Below are 19,113 nucleotides of genomic sequence, written 5' to 3' on the forward strand. Positions count from 1 at the left end.
TATTTTCAGTCAACCCAGAACTTGAATAGTGTAGCTGTGTATACTGATATAGTTGGGGAAATGTAGAACAAAATAAACATAATAATGCAAAAATACTTGGAGTTTTGTAAGGTGTTTGATTTGTGCCATGAGCACTCAAATTTGTAGACCAGCCTAAAAAAGAGTGATAGCAGTAAATGTGGTAGTGAAGTAATTTTGTGACCATCATTGTGACTATCAAATGGCATGAATTATTAAACCAAATGGTCACACATCAGGGAGCAAACCAACAGGCTGCATAATAAATTTTCARTGAATTGCTGGTCATTTATCCACTTAAATATCTGCTTAACAAAAATAAGTATTTGTGGGTATTAATAGTATTCTTAGTAATGAGCACATTGTTTTTCCTATTTTAATARTTGACTAAAACAAGCACAATTAAAAAATAAATATTGCTGGCTTTTGACCTGTCCTACTGGAAACATTCAGAGAACATGCATTGTATGTACTTCCAGATATTAGTGAGAATTTGTTCTACTATAGGATTTTTATAGTTGACTAAGCTTTTAATTTGAAGAACTAAAATGTTTTGATCATAATGTTTTATTAGTTAAGGTTTCCTTAYATTAGCTTTTACTTATTAATGCTGAAGATCTTATTTCTTATATATTGCAGGTCCTCCTGCTATAGATTTTGGTGATGTTTGTGTGTATTCTACAACAACCAGAGAGCTGCACATCATCAATAACTTGTCATTTCACATATGGATACAAATTGACATTGAATTTATGGAATTGCGGGAGACATCCCCATTGTCTCAGGTGGTGCCTCCTTTTACAAAAACTCATATTCCGGTTGTATTTGAAGCAACGACTGTTGGAATGTTTAAAAGGTAAGGCTTTTTATATTTGTCTTGTTTTACACATATTCTTGGCAGTAGTAAAATTAAAACAAAACAAAACAAAACAAAACACCTTTCTGGTTTTAAAGTGTAATCATGATAATTTTTAATGGCATACCCTAATTTTTGATGACATTCCAATAATCAATGAATCTGTCCTATGAGAAGCCTTATATAGCTACAGATGCATCAGGGAAAAAGGTTTGCCAATACAGTGAACTTGCTAAGAGAAATTTCAATGGAAACTACTGTACTTTTCCTATCATTGCTTCACTTACATCCATGTTCAGGTCTTTTCATGCAGCTCATGAGAAAAYGTATAGGCAAACTGTTTTCTAGCCTTTTTAGCTGCTATGAACTCTCTCTTTACTAATGTTGCTAAAATGACTGTGTCAGGTAGATCATCCTTTAGGATGATTTTTACTTTTGACATGATTTAAGTAGAGTGCAAAACAATTGCAAACTTTTCCCTTGCCAGTCTAAACTGTGTTCACATTCAGATTTCTTTTTTAAAGTATTTTCTTGCTAATGCTTATATTTCACATAAATTTTACTCTGCCTGCAACACAATAAAACCATAAAAATATTGAGAGAGATGTATTTTTGTGTTACAGATCTTTCAGTTACAAAATAAACAACCAACATGCTGGGCATGTGCTGGTAGTTGCRAATGCACTGCCTGTTGAACTTGAGCTGTCTAAAAGGGAATTGATTTTGATTCCTATTGCTGGCAGCCTAGCAGGGACAGAATTTAGAAGAACTGTCAAGGTATTAAATCGCAGAAACCATCCAGCTGCCTTTATTTGGAGACCTTTAACTCCAGAACGAAAACCTTCATTTTCTATAAGGCCAACCAGAGGTATGCTATGCAAACACAGTRTGTGTATCTTCTTTGTCAACAGTATTAATAAGACAAACATTTAGCTGATCCTATAAACTACATTTTTAGATTTGTGTCAATATCAGTGTGTCCCAAAAGCAGATCACAGCTTAGCACCACAGCAGCATTCTCTGTGTAAGTCCTGCCCTGAATGCATGCTCAGTCCAGCTCCCTGCTTCCATGCCCAGCCAGCAGTGCTTGTGTAAACATTTTTCTTAGCACAGATTGCTGACATTTCAGGAGTTGGGCAGCAATATTATACTGCTCATCAGGACAGGAAATTTTCCAAAAGCGCTGAGTGAAGCTAAAAAGTTGATGAAGGTTGAGTAACACAAATGGAATAAATCTGGGATTAGTTTGCATTTGCATCATGGATCAGTATTTGTTAGATGTGTGCGTAGCTTTTACCTTCCTTTATTTGAAAAGCAGTATTCTGCAGGAGTGTGTTGGAGCACCATTATTAAAGAAAAAGCTGCTAACTGGAAGGGATTTGACTTGGTGTGCTCTGATTCTTGAGAAAAGATATTCCTGCTAATACAAATTCACACTCAATTGCAGGCAAGAAAGTGTGTATGACCTTTTCCAAAGTTGCTATTCTGCAAGAAGGATAGTCCGTTCTTTTATTTTTGTTTTTAATGTTGACTATTAGAGTAATTCCTGGCTAAAATATCCTAGTAAACTTTGAGTCTGTTTCATTGCAGGATACTAATAAATAGATTATGCAATTGTAATGAGAATCCAAAACCTAATTTTACTTAATTCATCAGACTGTTCAACACCTGAGAAATGTAGGCTTATATTCAGTAACAGAAGGTCATTTCACTTTAATSTGCCTTTATTATTCCATATTATACAATGTAATTTGACAATTGTCATGTGTATGCTGTRACATCTAAATTATGTGCATATGTTTAGGGTTTGTGGAGGCCTACAGTGATCTGGAGTGTGAAGTTATTTGGCATCCAGGGTTCCACACTCCAGAAACAGGAGAATTCCTCTTGTATGTGCGCAAAGGAAAGTCAATAAAGTTGAAATGTGTTGCAAAGGTAACAATTCATACAGCAGCTTTAGAGAAGAAAAATATGTAGATTATTTTAAAAACAAGTAATTTCTTAAATATATAATCTTTTTTTATTAAAATAGTTTGATTTCATATAGCTTTTATTTCACATGTTTAACTGAAGAGTATGCTTCACAAACATGRTGGAGAAGGCAAGGCAAAGGCAATTTACCTTTTTCTTGCTTTTGATGATACTCTTCCTTTGGCATCACAGCTTAATGGTCCTTATTTGTTATGAGGTAATTACTGTTTGGTTTGCTTAGTTTGACTAAACAAAGGTTGAAAGGTGATATGACAGTTTTTTAGATTATATATAATATATTAATAATAATACTAATTATTAATTATTAATTATAATTTATTAATTGTTACTATTTATATATATAATAATCTAGGTGTGTGTGGGAAGGTATGTTTTAGAAATTCGGGTACCAACAGGCTCTAATTTAATTTTGTGTTGTTATTTGAACATGATATTTGAGAGGCAATGTTCTGGCTAGTCTTCTTAACAGTGACATTCAGATTTGGTTATTAATTTGTTGTCTTCCATTGCATACCAGAGGGCTGGAAGAAGAAAGACTTTTTTTTCACTCTATTCTACTGACTACATGCTCTAGAATTTTCATTGGGACCCAAGAATGCTTTACCCTTCCTTTTGAAGTGTCTGTTTTTGTTTTTCTTTTGCCAGTAGCTTTTTTTTTTTCTTTCTCTTCTTTTGAAGCCTTGGAAATTTGCCATATGTAAACCAGGATGTGTGTAAATTAGAATGTTTGCATTTCTACTGCTATTAATAGCTGAAATGTCTTGTTGTGATCACACATTTGGAATTAATGGAGTTTGTGCTATTAAATTAAATTTAATTAAAATATTTTTATTGGTCTTGAAATTAGTCCAGAAATATCTGTGGAGTTGTGTCTCTTCAATTTGAATCTAGATAAATTCAGTACAGTGAGTAAATCTTGTCTCACATTTAAGCTGTGTTTTTCTATTTGAATACTTCCAATTTATGTATTTACACAACTCTATTAGCTCATTATGTAGTAAAAAAATTAGACTGAATTATTTATTTGTACTTAGTATGTTGTACGGTTTGCTTGTTTTATCTCTGTCTCTCTTTTACTTTTTTTTTTATTTTTTTTTCTTTAATAGCTTGGTGCTTCTAGAGTCCAGTTTATCACTTCAACTGTATCCTTTGTTCATAGTCCAGTGGGTTTGACTACTTGTAAGACAGCCACTATTCAGAACACAGGACACAAYCATGCATACTTCAAAGTAAGAAAAAATTATTTCTAGCACACTTAATTCCTTAGGTTGGGGAGCAGAAAGGAGTTAATTTTACCAGATCATGTTATGGTTTGGTGTTTTCAGTTATTAAATATGCACCTATTTAGGTTTTTGTGATGTTTTCTGTAGAAACACAATTTATATCAGTAGGAATTCTGTCTTTCTGTCAAATTTGCACTGATGAGATGAACAGACAAAGTGGTGATGGCTTAAATGATTCTGGCAGCTCCATGAGAGCCAGGGGTGAGGGTAGAACCCCTACTGGGGTACTCTATGGAAAAGCAGTTAGACCTTGGCTGTTTTCCTGCACTGAGATGGAGTAAACTGTTTGCCCATTCTGCCCAGTCAGTGCCTGCAGGGACCCAGGGCAGTCACAGCACATGGGATGACTTTGCTAAACCATCCCCTGGGGCAAGAGGGGTTGTGCAATGAATTGGATAAGGGATGAGATGGATGCCAGAGTGGGTTAAGACATAATACAAAAATTAGTAGGAAACCTAACCTCTGATTAGTTTTCCTGATCACAGGATAATTGCTTTATTTWGTGAAGCAAAATAATTTTCATTAAAATGCTCAGACTTTTTGTTACTGYATTATTGCAGTACTAAGAAACATGATTAATTTATTTGGATTTGTACCGTATTTCTCTATTTATCATCTGAGCATTGAATAACAAGTAGTACTGTAGTCTTGGAGGATGGGCCTGAAAGAATAAAATCAGCACAGTCAGTAACACAAACAAAAATACCCAGCCTTTTTTAGCCTCTAGAATTACTCTTAAGCTGGGACATGACTGATTGGTATTGGTCATTATTACCTGTGTAACTATACTTTAAAAAGCTATCTCTTTGGAGTGCATTATAAGAGAAAAAAATTCTTTATTGTCTTTGCTAACTGTGGCTAAACTGAGTATTTACTCCTGATATTATTAATAAGCTATACAGAATTGGGGATCTGTGTCTCATATTCTTACTGTAAATATCAAAAAAGCTAGATAGCAAGTCTTAATTTTAATAATATTAAGAAAACAACTCAAAATCCAGAATGTCGAGTTTCCAATAGTTGGCAAAAATTATTTCATAGTAGAAACTGACAGTTATGTTTAGAAATCTTAATTTTGTTTACTTGCATTTTCCCCAAACTTCTAAGTCCAAGTAAACATTATATGCTGTGAAGGTTCTCCTTGTAAGAATATAAAATCTTTATRATAGATATATTGGTATAAATAAAACAACAAATAATTAAAACAAATTAATACAAACACCTTTTTCAGTATGTTTCTTTTTTGTGTTTGTGAAGGTTCTTGATCTAAACCCACTGCCTGGAATGAAAATCACYCCCTGTGAAGGAGTGATACCTGTGGGAGGCCTTGCTGATCTCAAAATCTCCTTCACACCAACAGCATACTTGAATTTTGATAAAAAAGTGGAGGTATTCAAAAATAGAAGAACTTTGTGTTTTGAGTGTTATGCTTTATGTTTATGTGTGTATCTTTTGGATTTTATCTCCTGTATTCTAATGCCTTTTAAGAACAAGGTTTGCAGCAGATCATTACTGCTGTAACCTATTCTGTTTTTGTCTCAGTCCAACTCAGAAGTATCAGAGCAACCTCTCAGCTAACTGATATTGTACCACCAACAAGCTGTTGAAAGTAATGTGTGATTGTTCTTTATGGGATAACATAGACAAATCTGCAGTTTTTGTAATCTGTAGAGAGGCAGAATTACAATATTCCAATGTCTTTGATTTCTTAACTTCTTTTTATGGTCTTCTCAGGGATGGTAGATTTTCTCGGATAATAGGTGTGCAATAAACATGTAATGTATTTTGCTTTCTGCATGCCTGCTTCCTGAGATAAGTGTGATTAGGAAAAAGGATACTGTTAAGGGCCAGAACTTTATTACCTTTTCTGACTCTGATCCTGGATTCCATTTTCCGTGGCTGCATATGTTATGTTTGTTAAACCTAGAATCCAGTAACTTTCTTTCATTTTTATACCAGATTTAATATTCCCCAGAATAACAGTGTCTACCTTGTACCAGCATCTCTTTCAAGCAATGTGTGYTGTGATACACATTCCATTCCTCACAGCTGCTGAATACAGCTTCTTTCTGTTGGAAAAAAACTGCTCATTCTAGTAATACACCCTCCTGCACCATGATTTTTTTCTGCAGAAGTGAGGAAGGCTGGTCAATGGTCTTTCTCACAACTTTGGATTGTGTTTTTTTGTTTGTTTGGTTTTGGTTTTGTTCTGTATTTTTAATTAACATCTATATCTATCTATCTATCTATCTATATCTATTCCAGATGATGTGTTATGCCACAAAGGCATGATTTGAAACCATATATAAGTGTATTTTGGAAAATGAAGGCATTTTATTACCTCTTCACATTTCCACAGAAAAAATGCATTATATTATAAGGGCAGAGTTATTTTCATATTTTCATTAAAAAATTATGCTATCTCTCTCTGCTCTGTATCTGTGGGGTAGGATTGGTTTGGTTTTTTTTGTGTTAAACTTTTTTTCATGCAATTATGACAGTTTTGGTGAGATAGTTATGTTGAAATGACCTTTTCCACAGTCCCAATGTTGTTCCTTCACTTAGGTRGCAGTACGGAATGCAAGAGAACTTGTGTTTAGGATTGCTGGATTTGTAGAGAACCCTGATATAAACATTGATGTGGTAAGTGTGAAGAAATTGTAGCAATTGGTAAGATTTATTAAATATTTTGCTTTATCTAGATGTCAAAGTGGCTCCTCACTACTTCATATTTTTCATTTCTTCCTATATGAACTTCCCAAGAAAAATRTCAAAGAGGAGAACTTAGGGAGAGGTATTAAAACCCAAATATACTTGTAAGAGTTGCACTAAAAGATAGCTGACAGCTTTAGTTTTTGAACTTGACAGTCTGGAATAAGTATGTTAAAATGGAGAGGATTTCTTAAGGTAGCAAAAATTGCAATAAAGTGAAAAGCAATTCACTGATATGTTCACTGAATGATGAAAACTTTTCTGATGGTGTAACTGGACATGATTTTAAAATCTAAACKCTTGTAGTTTATGTCCTGGAAAGATTTTAAAGATAAGGTTTATGTGAGACTATTGATTAACCAATTACTGTATTATAAATTCAGAATATTGCACAATTATTTTTTTCATATTATGTTCAATTATAAATTTGACTTCACAGTGCTTTGACCCATTTTTTTWAAATTTAATCTTACAGGAACTATTTGAATTTGAAGGCATTTATATTGGCTCTACAAAATCAATTCCATTTTTGCTGAAGAACCAAGGACAATCATGTACCAGAGTGGAGTTTGATTTTTCTAAGTATAGGGATTTCAAATTGACTATTCGTGACAAATCAGGTATTTGTTTTTGCTATATCAGAATTTTCATGAAATAAAGAATGAATAATGTTGAGAGAAAATCTGTCACTGTTTCTGGTTGACAGATTTTCTSATATAAGAAAGTCTAAAGACATTTTGGTTTGCCTGTAAGATGACATTGCACAAAAGTAAGTATTTACAAAATGTCAGGTTGCCTGTTGATTTTTTCCCCAATTTCACTCCCCCACAGTTGCTAAGGTGTAATGAAAATTTTGAATACCCTCTCACCAGTTAAAATAAAATATTWAAAAAACTCAAACAAAGCCAAACAACTGTAATAATTTCCTATTCATGGACTCATACCTTCTTTTWGACAATGTTTATCCTTTGGTTAATTCATCAGTGTAAAGGTTCAGACCTTTCTTTGTCCCAAAGGACAGGGTGTCTTCAGGTTAGTCACAGGACCTCTGTTCTGCATAAATGGCCAACTTGGAATGTTAGCAGTGGAATTGCATTGCTGTTGCTTTTTTCTTGGTAGAATTGTTGCAGATTCTTATCCTGCAAGTTGTTGCTTGTGGCTTTCCTACTTCAGTCATGGCATCTCCTTGGGTGTTTCAACACCACTGTTCACAAGAGAATTTTACAGCTTTGCTTATAATGGCCTCTTTTCCCTGCAAACTCAGGAAAACAAGATTCTTTCTTTTGTGAGACAGTATTATAAAATTTAATTGTATCTTAATTTGAACTGTGTGTAGATGATGCAAAAAATGATCTGACAAAATCAGAGGAGTTTTCTTACTGTGTGGTGCACTTCAWAGGGAAATGAAGGTGAGGGCTGTTAGTCAGTCATAACTTGGAAAAGAACTRTGAGAATTTATAAAGCAGGCAAGCAGCCAGCATGGGATCAGACTCATTACACATAATTTCTAGATTAGAGTTTGTGCTTGAAACCAGTTATGTSATATCCAGTCAGGTTCAGTAATGGTCAAATGGGGAATACTGGATGAATATTCATCCTGGTGTTCCATGATGGATACTGATCTTGGAGGAACATTATCTTTCTTGGAAACCTRTGCTTCTGCCAGTGCCTTAAAATTGGACATGGAAGTCTGACAAATAAAGCAAGCTTTGTTGGTAAATTTCTGAAATTTAAAYTATGCCTGAAAGTAATTTTAAAAACCCCAGCATCAGCCTACTATTTTTATCCCTGTGATATTAATTCATTATGTAATTTACTATTTTACCCTAACACTTTTACTCAGAGGTAAATGACTGTGTTCTTTTGGTTTTTTGTTTTTCTGAAATATTGTGTTCTCTCAAATGAATACTTCCATGAAMATTTTGGTGACTAATACTGCCCCAAATTACCTCCAGAATCCTTATGAGAGATACTATATTCCATTGTAACTTTGTGAGAAATGCTTACTMTACAAATATGTAGATACTTTATACTGAAAATCACTGTGAAATACTGCAACTATTATAAAGTTRATGTTTCATGCAATAACATCTGTAATTTGATTATGAATTTTGTTTGGCAGTGATTGAATATCCTCCTTCAAAGCCTCATTTCTATTCAATTGACTTAAAGGAAAGGTCATCTTTGCAATGTTTCTTGGTCTTCTCACCAAATCAGGTAGGTTGTATGGAACAGTGGTGATTATGTAAATTAAAATCATACTCTTTGATATTTCTGTGGTGGTAGAATACAGACTTAAGATGAACATTTTAGTGTGCACAATAGTTTTGTAATTAGTAATTCAATTCTTAAGAAAACAAGTTCTGAAATAAGCTCTGTATCTTTAAATGTTTGCATACACAAAGAAAACACACTTTTTTGATKACTTAAAACTGGTGTAAACTAATACTGAAGTGTTCTAGCACATGTTCATTAAATATTTCAACAAACCAGCAGCCACCTTCTTTTTGCAGCTGTTCTTGCCTTAACTCTCKGATGACCAAGAGACTTAAAAAGTAGATGAGTTTTATGTGTTATAAAGATTGGCAAAATTKCTTTCTGTTTGAGGTATTTGAGGGGCAAAAAATTGAAGATATGAGAGTTTGGGTTAGTTTTACATCTGAAAATTAGCATTTTATTGGCAGTAACTGCCACAAGAGTGCTCTTGYAAATTTTAAATCTAACCCTATGGAAAAATGCCATGGAAATTAAAGGTTTGTGGTTTCCACACATTTGGAGAACAATGAACTGAAATAAAACTTAGCCTTTGGTATCATTAAGCTTCAGAACAAGCAGCTGGTGATCACTTCTACAACATATGAATCCACTGCATAATCTGCATTTTTTCCTTAGGAAAGTAGATGAATATCAGAGATGATTCATCTTAGAAGGGTCAGGAACATTCTTTTTCCACCACCACTCACCTCCCACTCCTGACTTGTCCACAGTATGCAATGGAATTCCATTGTTCAAAGCATCATTCAAATAATTGGATATTACAGGTTGTGTCTGGTATTGTAATCTGCACACAGATTTTCTTCTGTGTACACACAGAAGCTATTGGAGTGGCTTTGTAGCACATAAACTTCTCTGAAATTCTTTTTACTGACAGAACATGTGTCAATAGATCCATAAAAAATTCCTTCTTTAGTATAACAGGCCTTGAGTTAATAGAAAAGGAATAGTTGTCATATTTTTTTATGAATCTTGACACTTGTAATGGAACACTCTTTATCAAGGTAGTCAGAATTAGACTTCATACAGTGCCAGGAAAGTATGTAATTGTTTGCAAAATGTTACTTTCAGAATATCATGAGTGACCTATAATCAAACTGGAGAGAAACTCAGCAAGGGAAAATGCAGACATTTTCCTTTAAGTAGGAAGGGTCAATAACGGGAATGCAGGAGTAGACAATGCTGGTGGAGTAATCTGTCTGTTATTGCAAGCCACAAGCTGAATGAGAATTAAGAGTAGAGATTTACCACAGCAATAGGAGTAAYATTAATAAAGCCAGTAAAATAATTATTCTAATCAGGGCTGATAAYCCTTCAGCTGCACACTTTTCCCATKTGRAATGCCATATTTAWAGAAAGAAGTGGGWCAATTCCACTTGGAAAGAARGTGCAAAAAAAAGCAATGGAAATCAGCAGAACTCTATTTCCCATTGTTATATTTCAGCCCTGTTCCTATTTCCTTGTCAAGTTACATGATGGATTAAAAGYGGAAATGTTGCTACTGACAACTGCTGTAAATTGAAGTGACTAACAAAATTARTATTTCTGAAGAATGCTGAAATAGTAGCTTGCTCTGTATGCTTAATTTAGTATGTCACCTGAACATAGTGTTCAGTATTGCTGTTCATTATTGATGAGCWTGTCCAGCTGCCATTTTATACTGGTATACACTGACTTAAACTGCAGGCAAAGTTTTGCCAGTTGAAAGTCTGCTTTAATTGTGGTGTAAATTTGGAAAACCAATAATTCTTACATTTGACTAGATTGGTTTTGTGACTGTTCTTCTCAAAAAAAAAAAAAAACAAAAAAAAGCCAAACAAACAGAAAAAAAAACCCATAAAAAACAGAACAATCCAAAAAAGGCTATAGAATATTGCATCTCTTAATTACTGAGTGTTTTTCAAGTCTTAAGAATAATTTTTGGCAAACAGAATTAACTTCCTTCAGAATGAAGGAAATAAAAACTTGGAAAAGGAAATTTTCCTGGGGCCCCTCATAGCCAGCTAATGTGTTGCTTTAATTAAATGTCTTTACTAGTTTCCCTTCTCCGCAAGTGCTCAGAGCATTTCTGTCTGCCTTGTCTCTTGGTGCTGGGTAAGMTGGGTGCAAGCAGTGCCTCCCTTCTGCTTCCAGTGCATCACTGCCTGTCAGGAGCAGCTCATTCCTGGGCAAGACATGCCCAAGGATCCTCACAGCTTCCAACCCCCTGGTACTCACAGGTGAGCACCCCGAGYTGGTGCAGCACTGGCACAGCAGGCAGCAGCAACACTGACTGATGTTAAATGAAGTTGCCCAGTATGGCATGACTATAGACAGCATCTGGAAGTATATGTAACCCCCAGGATGCTGCAGCTTTCTTTTMATTTAACTCCTGTAAAGTACACTCCTAATTAAAAGCAAAGTTCTGTTAAGCAAGTGGYCCAAGTATTAGCATGTCTTATTGCAATCAGAAACTCTCTGTAGTTACTGATTCTTAAAACATTTTCCTTTGGATCTGAGCTCGTAATTATTCTACCTCATCTATATTCACCATTTTCTCACCAGATTTCTTTCCTGATTTTCCAGTTTTGAAAAAAAAAACATCTCTAATCTCTGTATGTTGGGTTTCCCCTATTCAGGTTTCACGGTTGCAAGTGCTATTTCCTGCCTTTCTGCACATGAACAGCTGTTTCTGTGATCTCATCTCTGGTTTTTTTTTGACAACTGCTCTTCTCCAGCTTACCTCCCAGCTGCTAGAAACCTTCTGTATCCCATCGACTCACATTCTTTTCTGCCTTCTGGTTTTACTAGAACTTCCTGCTGTTGTAGTCATTACTGACAACTCTACCCTATAAACCAACAAACCCCCGCTATACTGATGTTTTCCTTCACAAAGTGGATACTAGGACTAAGGAAAAGTAAAAATAATTCAGGAGCATAGCTGAAAGCATTAAAAAGGCATGAAATTATTTTAATGTACTTAAAAAATTTATTAAAGCTACTTGAATTATTAATGTTAGGTTCCAAGTAATTTAGTCTTGAATGCTAAATTCTTTTTAARAATTCTGCTAAAAAACCTTTCAGATCAACAAATGCAGTAAATGTATAGGAATTTTGAAGAGCTCCTGCAATTCTCACTAAATATGTATTAATACATGGGACAACAAAAGATGCTCTTAGAGATGAAGTGTCTTGGCATGCTTAAAAAATAAACCTTAAAAAATATTGAGCYAATTCTTTCAGTATTCTGAGTAAGAAAATGGAGTTCCATGCATTATAGATAAGGCTGGGATGATGCTCAGACACAGTGTGTTATTCCAGTGTCTCTGAAGGTGTTAGAGGTGACAGAGCTCTCCACCTCACTGCAGAGACTTTAACCTTAGTGTTTGGTGGCTGTGGAAGTCAGAGCTGTTGGTGACAGCACTATTTGTATATTTGTGTTTCTGCAGGCAGGATGATCTCTCTGCTCACAGGGGTTCTGCAGAGTCTGCTGGGGAAAGCATGCAAAGCAAAGTGCAGGAGGGCAGTGCTTCAAAATGACTTCTTGTGTCTTTCAAAACCCTGCTGGAAAATAACAAATTCCAGCATCTTGGAAAAAGGACAAAATACACAGCTGTGTAATAATGAAGCCTTCTAGTGYCTTTGATTGAGATAAATAGAACAAGTCACACCTGTCAGAGCTTATTGCTTAAGCTTGCTGTRGGGAAGTGACAGGTGTTTTGGTGGGCTTTTTTGTCCCTTTAAATGACTTTTTTTTTTTTTTTAATGAACAAACAGATTTGTGATGTAAGAAGTGAATTCTATGGAGAATCTGCAGCTGTGGAAAGACAGGGTAYTGTTGGTACATCATCCCTGACCATATACAAAGGAAAGATTTMAGTTTATTGCAGTGCTTTGAATGATGGCTTTGAACAGCAGTTACATTATTCATTGTGGAGCTGCTTATCTGTGATATAAACCTGGGGAATTTAGGCTGCATGAAAGMTTTCAGTATGTTTTAAGGGAAAGCTCACGTTAAATTTGAGAGAAGGCTGGGAGTGCAGCCTCATTGGATTCAGTTCCATGACATAAAAAATAACGTTTATTTTTGAAATTTAAACCTTTGCAGTTAGGTTTAAATTTGATTCAAACTGTTCTTTTCTAATGTACATTTCATTTTGTCTCCTTGTATCAGTGCTGAATTTGTGTGTTTGGGTATAAATAAAAAAATCCTTTAATGTCAACTTTTAGCATTTAGCATGCTTCAGGATATTTGAATAATCTGCATGGTATTGTATGATAAATACAAGAGTATTATCTTTTACAGATGTTTTAATTTAATTTTAAGTAATAATATRGCTTATTGATTTACATGCAATTCCCTGTGAAAGAAAGTGCTGTAATTATAGGGAGATGTCACATATTCTTTGCCACACAAAGAATATGATTTCTGAATTGGATAGCAAAATTTTCATTAACCTTGAGAATATATACTCTATTCGAATAATAATTAGAAAATTATATTTTAAACTTTCTAAGATRCATTATTGTCTTGGAATAATTAGTAAAGATAGAAATGAAGTAACTGCTTTGAAAGTGTTTTTGGAAAACAACAATTTTTTTTTCTACTCTCAGATTACCACCTGAAGACTGTGCTCAAGTTTATTTTTTATCCATGAATTTTATATAAAATATTATTTTGTCATGTTTGATGGGGCTTTTTTTCCCTCTTTTTGTTTCTTGTCTTATACCAGGTATTTGGGGTAGGAAGCCATTCAGCCATGTTTGCTCCCCAGTGTTGTGCTCAGAGCTACCAAACTCTTTGTATCAAACCTAATTCATAAATTCAAGCAGAACTTTCTTATTCTGACAGATTCTTTAAAATGGACAAGTTTTATTTTTTTATTAATTCTAGCAAAAAATTATAAGTATTTTAAGATCCCTCTAAATAAAATTTACAGAAATATTACTTTATTTAAGGACTTGTTAATTTCTGGTGGCAGCCTAACCATCCATCCCTTTTCTGGGATCCATTGGAGGTGTTCCATATGAACACATAATKAAAAGCTCCTTTGTCTCATCTGTCTTTTTAAAGCTTCTTTTGAAKTGTTTTAATTCTGAGACTCTCACTTTGTAGATGATGCCTGCTTTCCAATCAATGTGCATAATTAGTGTACATTAGGACAGGAAAAATKCTGAACATAATGATATTAACAAACAACAGTGTTTGTGAAAGAACTCTCTCTAGGCTGCTTCCTTTCCTGCCCTTCCCATGTTCTCTGGTGTGTGAGGTTAAATGCAGCTTCAGGAAAATAYCTCAATACATAAGTAACTATAAAGTATTCATAAATTATCTAAAAGGCGAGTGTAAGTCCAATAATAGTCTAAGGATTTATTTTAAAAATATTGTAATTAGTTTTTTAAGTATGTAATCTTGCAAAAGGGAATTTTCTATTATGGAGTTTGAAAAATGAAAAATTAATCATAAAGAGTTTTTTAATATTTATAGAAAGAAACATAATKATTCTACTTGCAAAGTGAAATCCTAATAACTGAAATTAATTTTTAATTCTGTTTCAGCAATATGTGTATGTGTATGAATTATGTTTTCMACTTATATAGAATTTTTAAAGGATTTTTCATTTGTAATGTAATTTAGATAATGTGCAGTTAATGTATGAATAAAATAAAAGATCTATGATTTGTTCTCAATTATATAATTTCATTTTGATGAATTATGTTGGCTCTGAAAATTTGCACCATTGTAATTCATAGCAAATGTAGGTTTTTAGTGAATGTCATGATCTACATGTAGTGAATTGAGTCTTTCATGTATTTGCTTTTGTTTACCAGTTCTTAGAAAATAACCCCCTTGTTGCATAGTTAGACAAAAACAAATTTTCCTGATAGCTGGGATGAAAAACAGGTTTTGATTTGCTGCTTTGGGAGAGGGATAAAGGGATTCCATCTTTTGTTTTCTGACCTAAACATAGCAGCATTGATGAAGAACAATTGCAGTGCTAAACTGCACTCCTTTGCACAGCCAGTGCTGTCATGATATCTATAACAGACTAAACATTTTAATCTCACCAAACTTAGTTTTTTTACAAGGACATATTTTGAAGATGTAACTTGATGAAGTATCATGATGTGGGTGACTTGAGGTACTAAAAATAGAAGAGCATGTAAATCAAATCAGGAAATTCTTACTCGATCTTTTTTATGACATATCTTGAGCATTAGTTACCAAAAAAATTTAAATGTTTATTTTGAAAAGCCAGTTATATATTATAAAAACTAATCATTATTAGATTTGAAGTATCAATATAAAACAGGGGACTCTGGTGATCTCGCTACAAAAATTTGCCYTCATTCCATGCTTTCCTTGAGCTAAGCACAAATAGACAAAACGTTCCTGGCTTAGGACGATTTAGTTTTTCYTTCCTGTTATTTATGTATTCCACTTGCTACCACAGATGTGAAAGTGAAGAATGATGCACTATTTTGTGCAGTTTTGGAAAGCTTTTAAACGATTCATAACATCTTTATATAGCTGGTTTTACTGCTTTTGTTAAGCAGCATGAAGATTTTATAGGTCTAATTCCTTTCTGAGATTTCAGTGGCCTTCAAGGTGAAAACAGAATTTGAAGGACTCAAACAGTGGTTCTAGTGCAGAAGTTTTGGGGTTTTTTTTTACCATTACTTTTATTAAAGTTATCCACACCTTTTGTCTGGAGAGCATGCCATCTTAATGTGTTGGTCCTTGGAAAGACAGAGCTAGAGTCAAGAAATATCTCCTTGAAAGTGCATTTTGAAATAAATTTGGCTTTTCTGAGGCCACAGTATGTCAAAAAAAAAGTATTCTGTTGCAAAACTTGCCAACTTTTAAGTTCTGAACCCCACTTGGGAATGTGATGGCAAAGATAAAATGAGGATCAAAATCACTGGAATTTAGACTCCTAGAATTCAGTGACATTTAATGACAAAGGTTTTAAGACTAACTTTTCCCCCAGGATTTCTCAGTTTTAACCCATGCTCCAGCTTTGATATCAGAGTCCATTTTGTTTATTCTGGGTGTACTGTAATGGTTGACTTTTGCTCTTCAGCCTTTKAGAAAGGCTTCCATAACTTGTGTAGCTTCATTTTCCCTCCTCTTTGCTCAGAGGAGCTTCTGCGTTTGGACCACGGCTCCAGACTTTTTTCACTCATGAGAGTGGTGGAGTGTAACACAGCCCTATGATTTCCCAGAGGCCTTGTCTGATATTTTTGGTCATAGAGCTTTTCCTTAAAGAGGGAAAAATAACCTGGGCTTTGCTTACTTGGAGAACTGATTCTGAGTTCTAATAAATTAACATCCTATTAATATCATAATCAGGTCCAAAATTGCAATAATCCTGCAGAAATAGTAAACCACTCAGATGGTTCAAGAGGTACCTATGATTTCTTTGGGAAAATGACCACAACGATTTTTTTTTTTCTTTTTTTCCCTTTAGGTGGCAGTATATGACTTYGTTCTTCCAATGGTTATTCCCCGGGTCAGTTCTGCACCTGCAGCTCCTCCTGTGCCTCCGAAACGCAGCAGCGATCCTGAGCCACCCTCATCCACTATGGGTTTTCCATTCTGTAGGGTCAGAGCAATTGGTGGGTAAACYAGGACCTTAAAGACCTGCTGGATACTTGGACTTGGAGTGATATTTTAGCTTTTCAGAGAATTGATACTTAATTGGAGTTTGTTCAGTTTGCACATTTATTGGAAACTTGCAAAATTTGTAAGTTTTGATTTGTGTTTTTAAATATGCTTAAAGCTGAACTTTCTATACAAAATTATGGCATGGGCATATAATTATACAAAATTATGGCATGGGCAGAAAATATTTTTTTAGATAGCCATTTGCCTTAAATAAAAATAGTGTACCAAAACTCTTTTTTGTTTCTACCCATTTGTTAGTATTTCTAGGCCTCATCATGCAAATTGCATGCCAGGAATKACAGTACTTTCCTCTGAAAAGTATAGAAAAGTAGAATGTTAGTCATACTTATTTTTAGTCTTCTCCTGTCAAAAGTATGATCTCTAGCTGTATTTAAAACTCCTTTAAAATGCCTCTGAATGGCCCTGATCCCATCTGTCTTGTCAGAGGTTGTTCATAGCCAAAGTTACAGGCCATTTGCCTGCAGCAAAGAAATTGATATCTTAAATAATTCCTCTCTRCTTTTCTCAGAAATAATTTGTGGTTCTCTTTAGTCTCCTGTCTTACTCTTACACTCACRTAGATGTATAAATGGTGAATATTTGAATACAATGGCCTTCCTAATCTCAATTTTTAATGTATAATCACTATTTATTTGAGATGAGAGTAAAGTACAGAGTGTCTTCCTAGAATGAATTTTGTATAATGTTTAAACCTCTTGGTTGTTTTCCTCCACTGAGGAAGACCTAGCCAAATAAATGTGTAATGTGAGGTTAAAGCAATTCCAATTTATTAGGTTTGGTCTATGTTTGGATTTTTTTTYCTTTGTTTTTCTGTKTAGCTTTAACTTATTTCTTTTGAGATCTTTTAAAATATCAAAGAAATCTGAGAGACTTTCTTTAGATCCTGTTATGGAAGCAAATTAATATTGAATTTTTATAAAATATGTTTAATTTAGGAATTCATAGAATAAAGATGAATGTACATATATATATGAGATTATTAAGAAACACATCTCTAAGTAAAAATATTAATCCAAGTCACAAATTTGTAGTGCAGAAGTGATTTAAGTAATGTGAAGAAGAAAGAAAACGTTTATTTCCTTTTCCCTTTCTTCATGAAATAGATGCAGTCATTAAATCGACTGGATAATTGACACTCTTACCAAATTTTATCACAAATTCGTATTTCTGCTGTGTAGAATTTTTTCAAATTTTTACATGTGTAGGCCAAGAATCTCTTTTTGATTATTTTTTTTTTAGACAAAGTTTTCAGACTGTTTCAGCACCTGGGAAGGAAAGCAGGTCTCTTACTTAAATACAAGATTTTTCCCTTGGAACGTGTTTATGTAAGAACGACCTGAAAGAGAAAAATCTGAAACAAATCAGGATAGARAATTCAACTGGAAAAGACACAAGCCTAATCTCAGCCTGGTACAAAGGAAGAGTTTGTATTTTCAGTGTAATGGCCTCATGGGAGCTGACACATGTTTTAATAATCCATCTTACAATCTTTTTTTGGTTGGGAAGATAATCTCCTTTCCTTCAGCRTTTCAGTTGTGCTGCATTCTCCTGATACAGGCAGTTTCTGAGAGCTGAGGACTTTGTGATTAACATAGTTGCTTATTGGTGGAAGCGTTCCAGCAGATTCTGTTACTTTGAAACAAGAGTACTTTAGAGAGTTTATGTGCACAGAAATACAAATAATATTGTTTAAATAATGTGATATATGTGATTAGGAAATTCTGTGGGTTTTTTTAGGAGGAGAAGAGAATTGATCAACATTGGGCAGGGAGCAGACTTGCAGATTTTAATAAAAGAATCCTGTGTGCTTGCTAGGTTCATTTCCAGTATTGTTTCCAAAAAGTAAGATGAGGCTCTGGGCACACAAACCTTTGTTTTTGAAACTCCCACTTTAAAACTTCATCCTTTGTGATGATTTCTTTGCTGCAGCTCTATGAAATGAAGAGAAACGCTGTTTAATACAAAATCTTCCAAGTCTGGTCTAATGATTACCATCAGAATTATAAGTACATTTATCTGCAGTAGGGAAGATCATGTAGCTCTCGTGATATGAAGGAGAAGTGCTGTATGTCTGGTAGATATAAAACCTAAATAATTTTAATGTGACTAAATAATCACAGGATGGGACAAAGTTAAATTAAAATAATCATGGATATATATCGTATAGGAGCAACATAAAAGGGAGAAAATTTTCTTACTAAACATGTGCAAAGATTTTATGAAAGTTCTTTGAGAAAATATGTCAAATGACATAAACATTTTAAATATTATAAAGATTTTATAATATAAAGATTTTAAATTATGTTTTT

General features: G+C 34.0%; 1 protein-coding gene across 1 annotated transcript in view; it reads left to right on the forward strand.

Annotated features, from left to right (window-relative positions):
• CFAP47 (cilia and flagella associated protein 47) overlaps nt 1–19,113 on the forward strand; it is a gene marked incomplete at its 3' end in the record, with an annotated part of 44,042 nt that overhangs the window by 17,057 nt on the left and 7,872 nt on the right. Inside the window, exons 14-22 of the mRNA XM_057380342.1 lie at nt 658–874; nt 1,498–1,742; nt 2,679–2,809; nt 3,973–4,095; nt 5,407–5,538; nt 6,715–6,792; nt 7,337–7,481; nt 8,984–9,078; nt 16,587–16,734. Coding sequence (XP_057236325.1) covers nt 658–874; nt 1,498–1,742; nt 2,679–2,809; nt 3,973–4,095; nt 5,407–5,538; nt 6,715–6,792; nt 7,337–7,481; nt 8,984–9,078; nt 16,587–16,734 — 1,314 coding nt within the window. The remainder of the gene's footprint in view (nt 1–657; nt 875–1,497; nt 1,743–2,678; nt 2,810–3,972; nt 4,096–5,406; nt 5,539–6,714; nt 6,793–7,336; nt 7,482–8,983; nt 9,079–16,586; nt 16,735–19,113) is intronic.

Source organism: Malurus melanocephalus, unplaced genomic scaffold, assembly GCF_030028575.1.
Source record: "Malurus melanocephalus ecotype Western Australia unplaced genomic scaffold, MMel_1.1 scaffold_448, whole genome shotgun sequence".
Classification (NCBI taxonomy): domain Eukaryota; kingdom Metazoa; phylum Chordata; class Aves; order Passeriformes; family Maluridae; genus Malurus; species Malurus melanocephalus.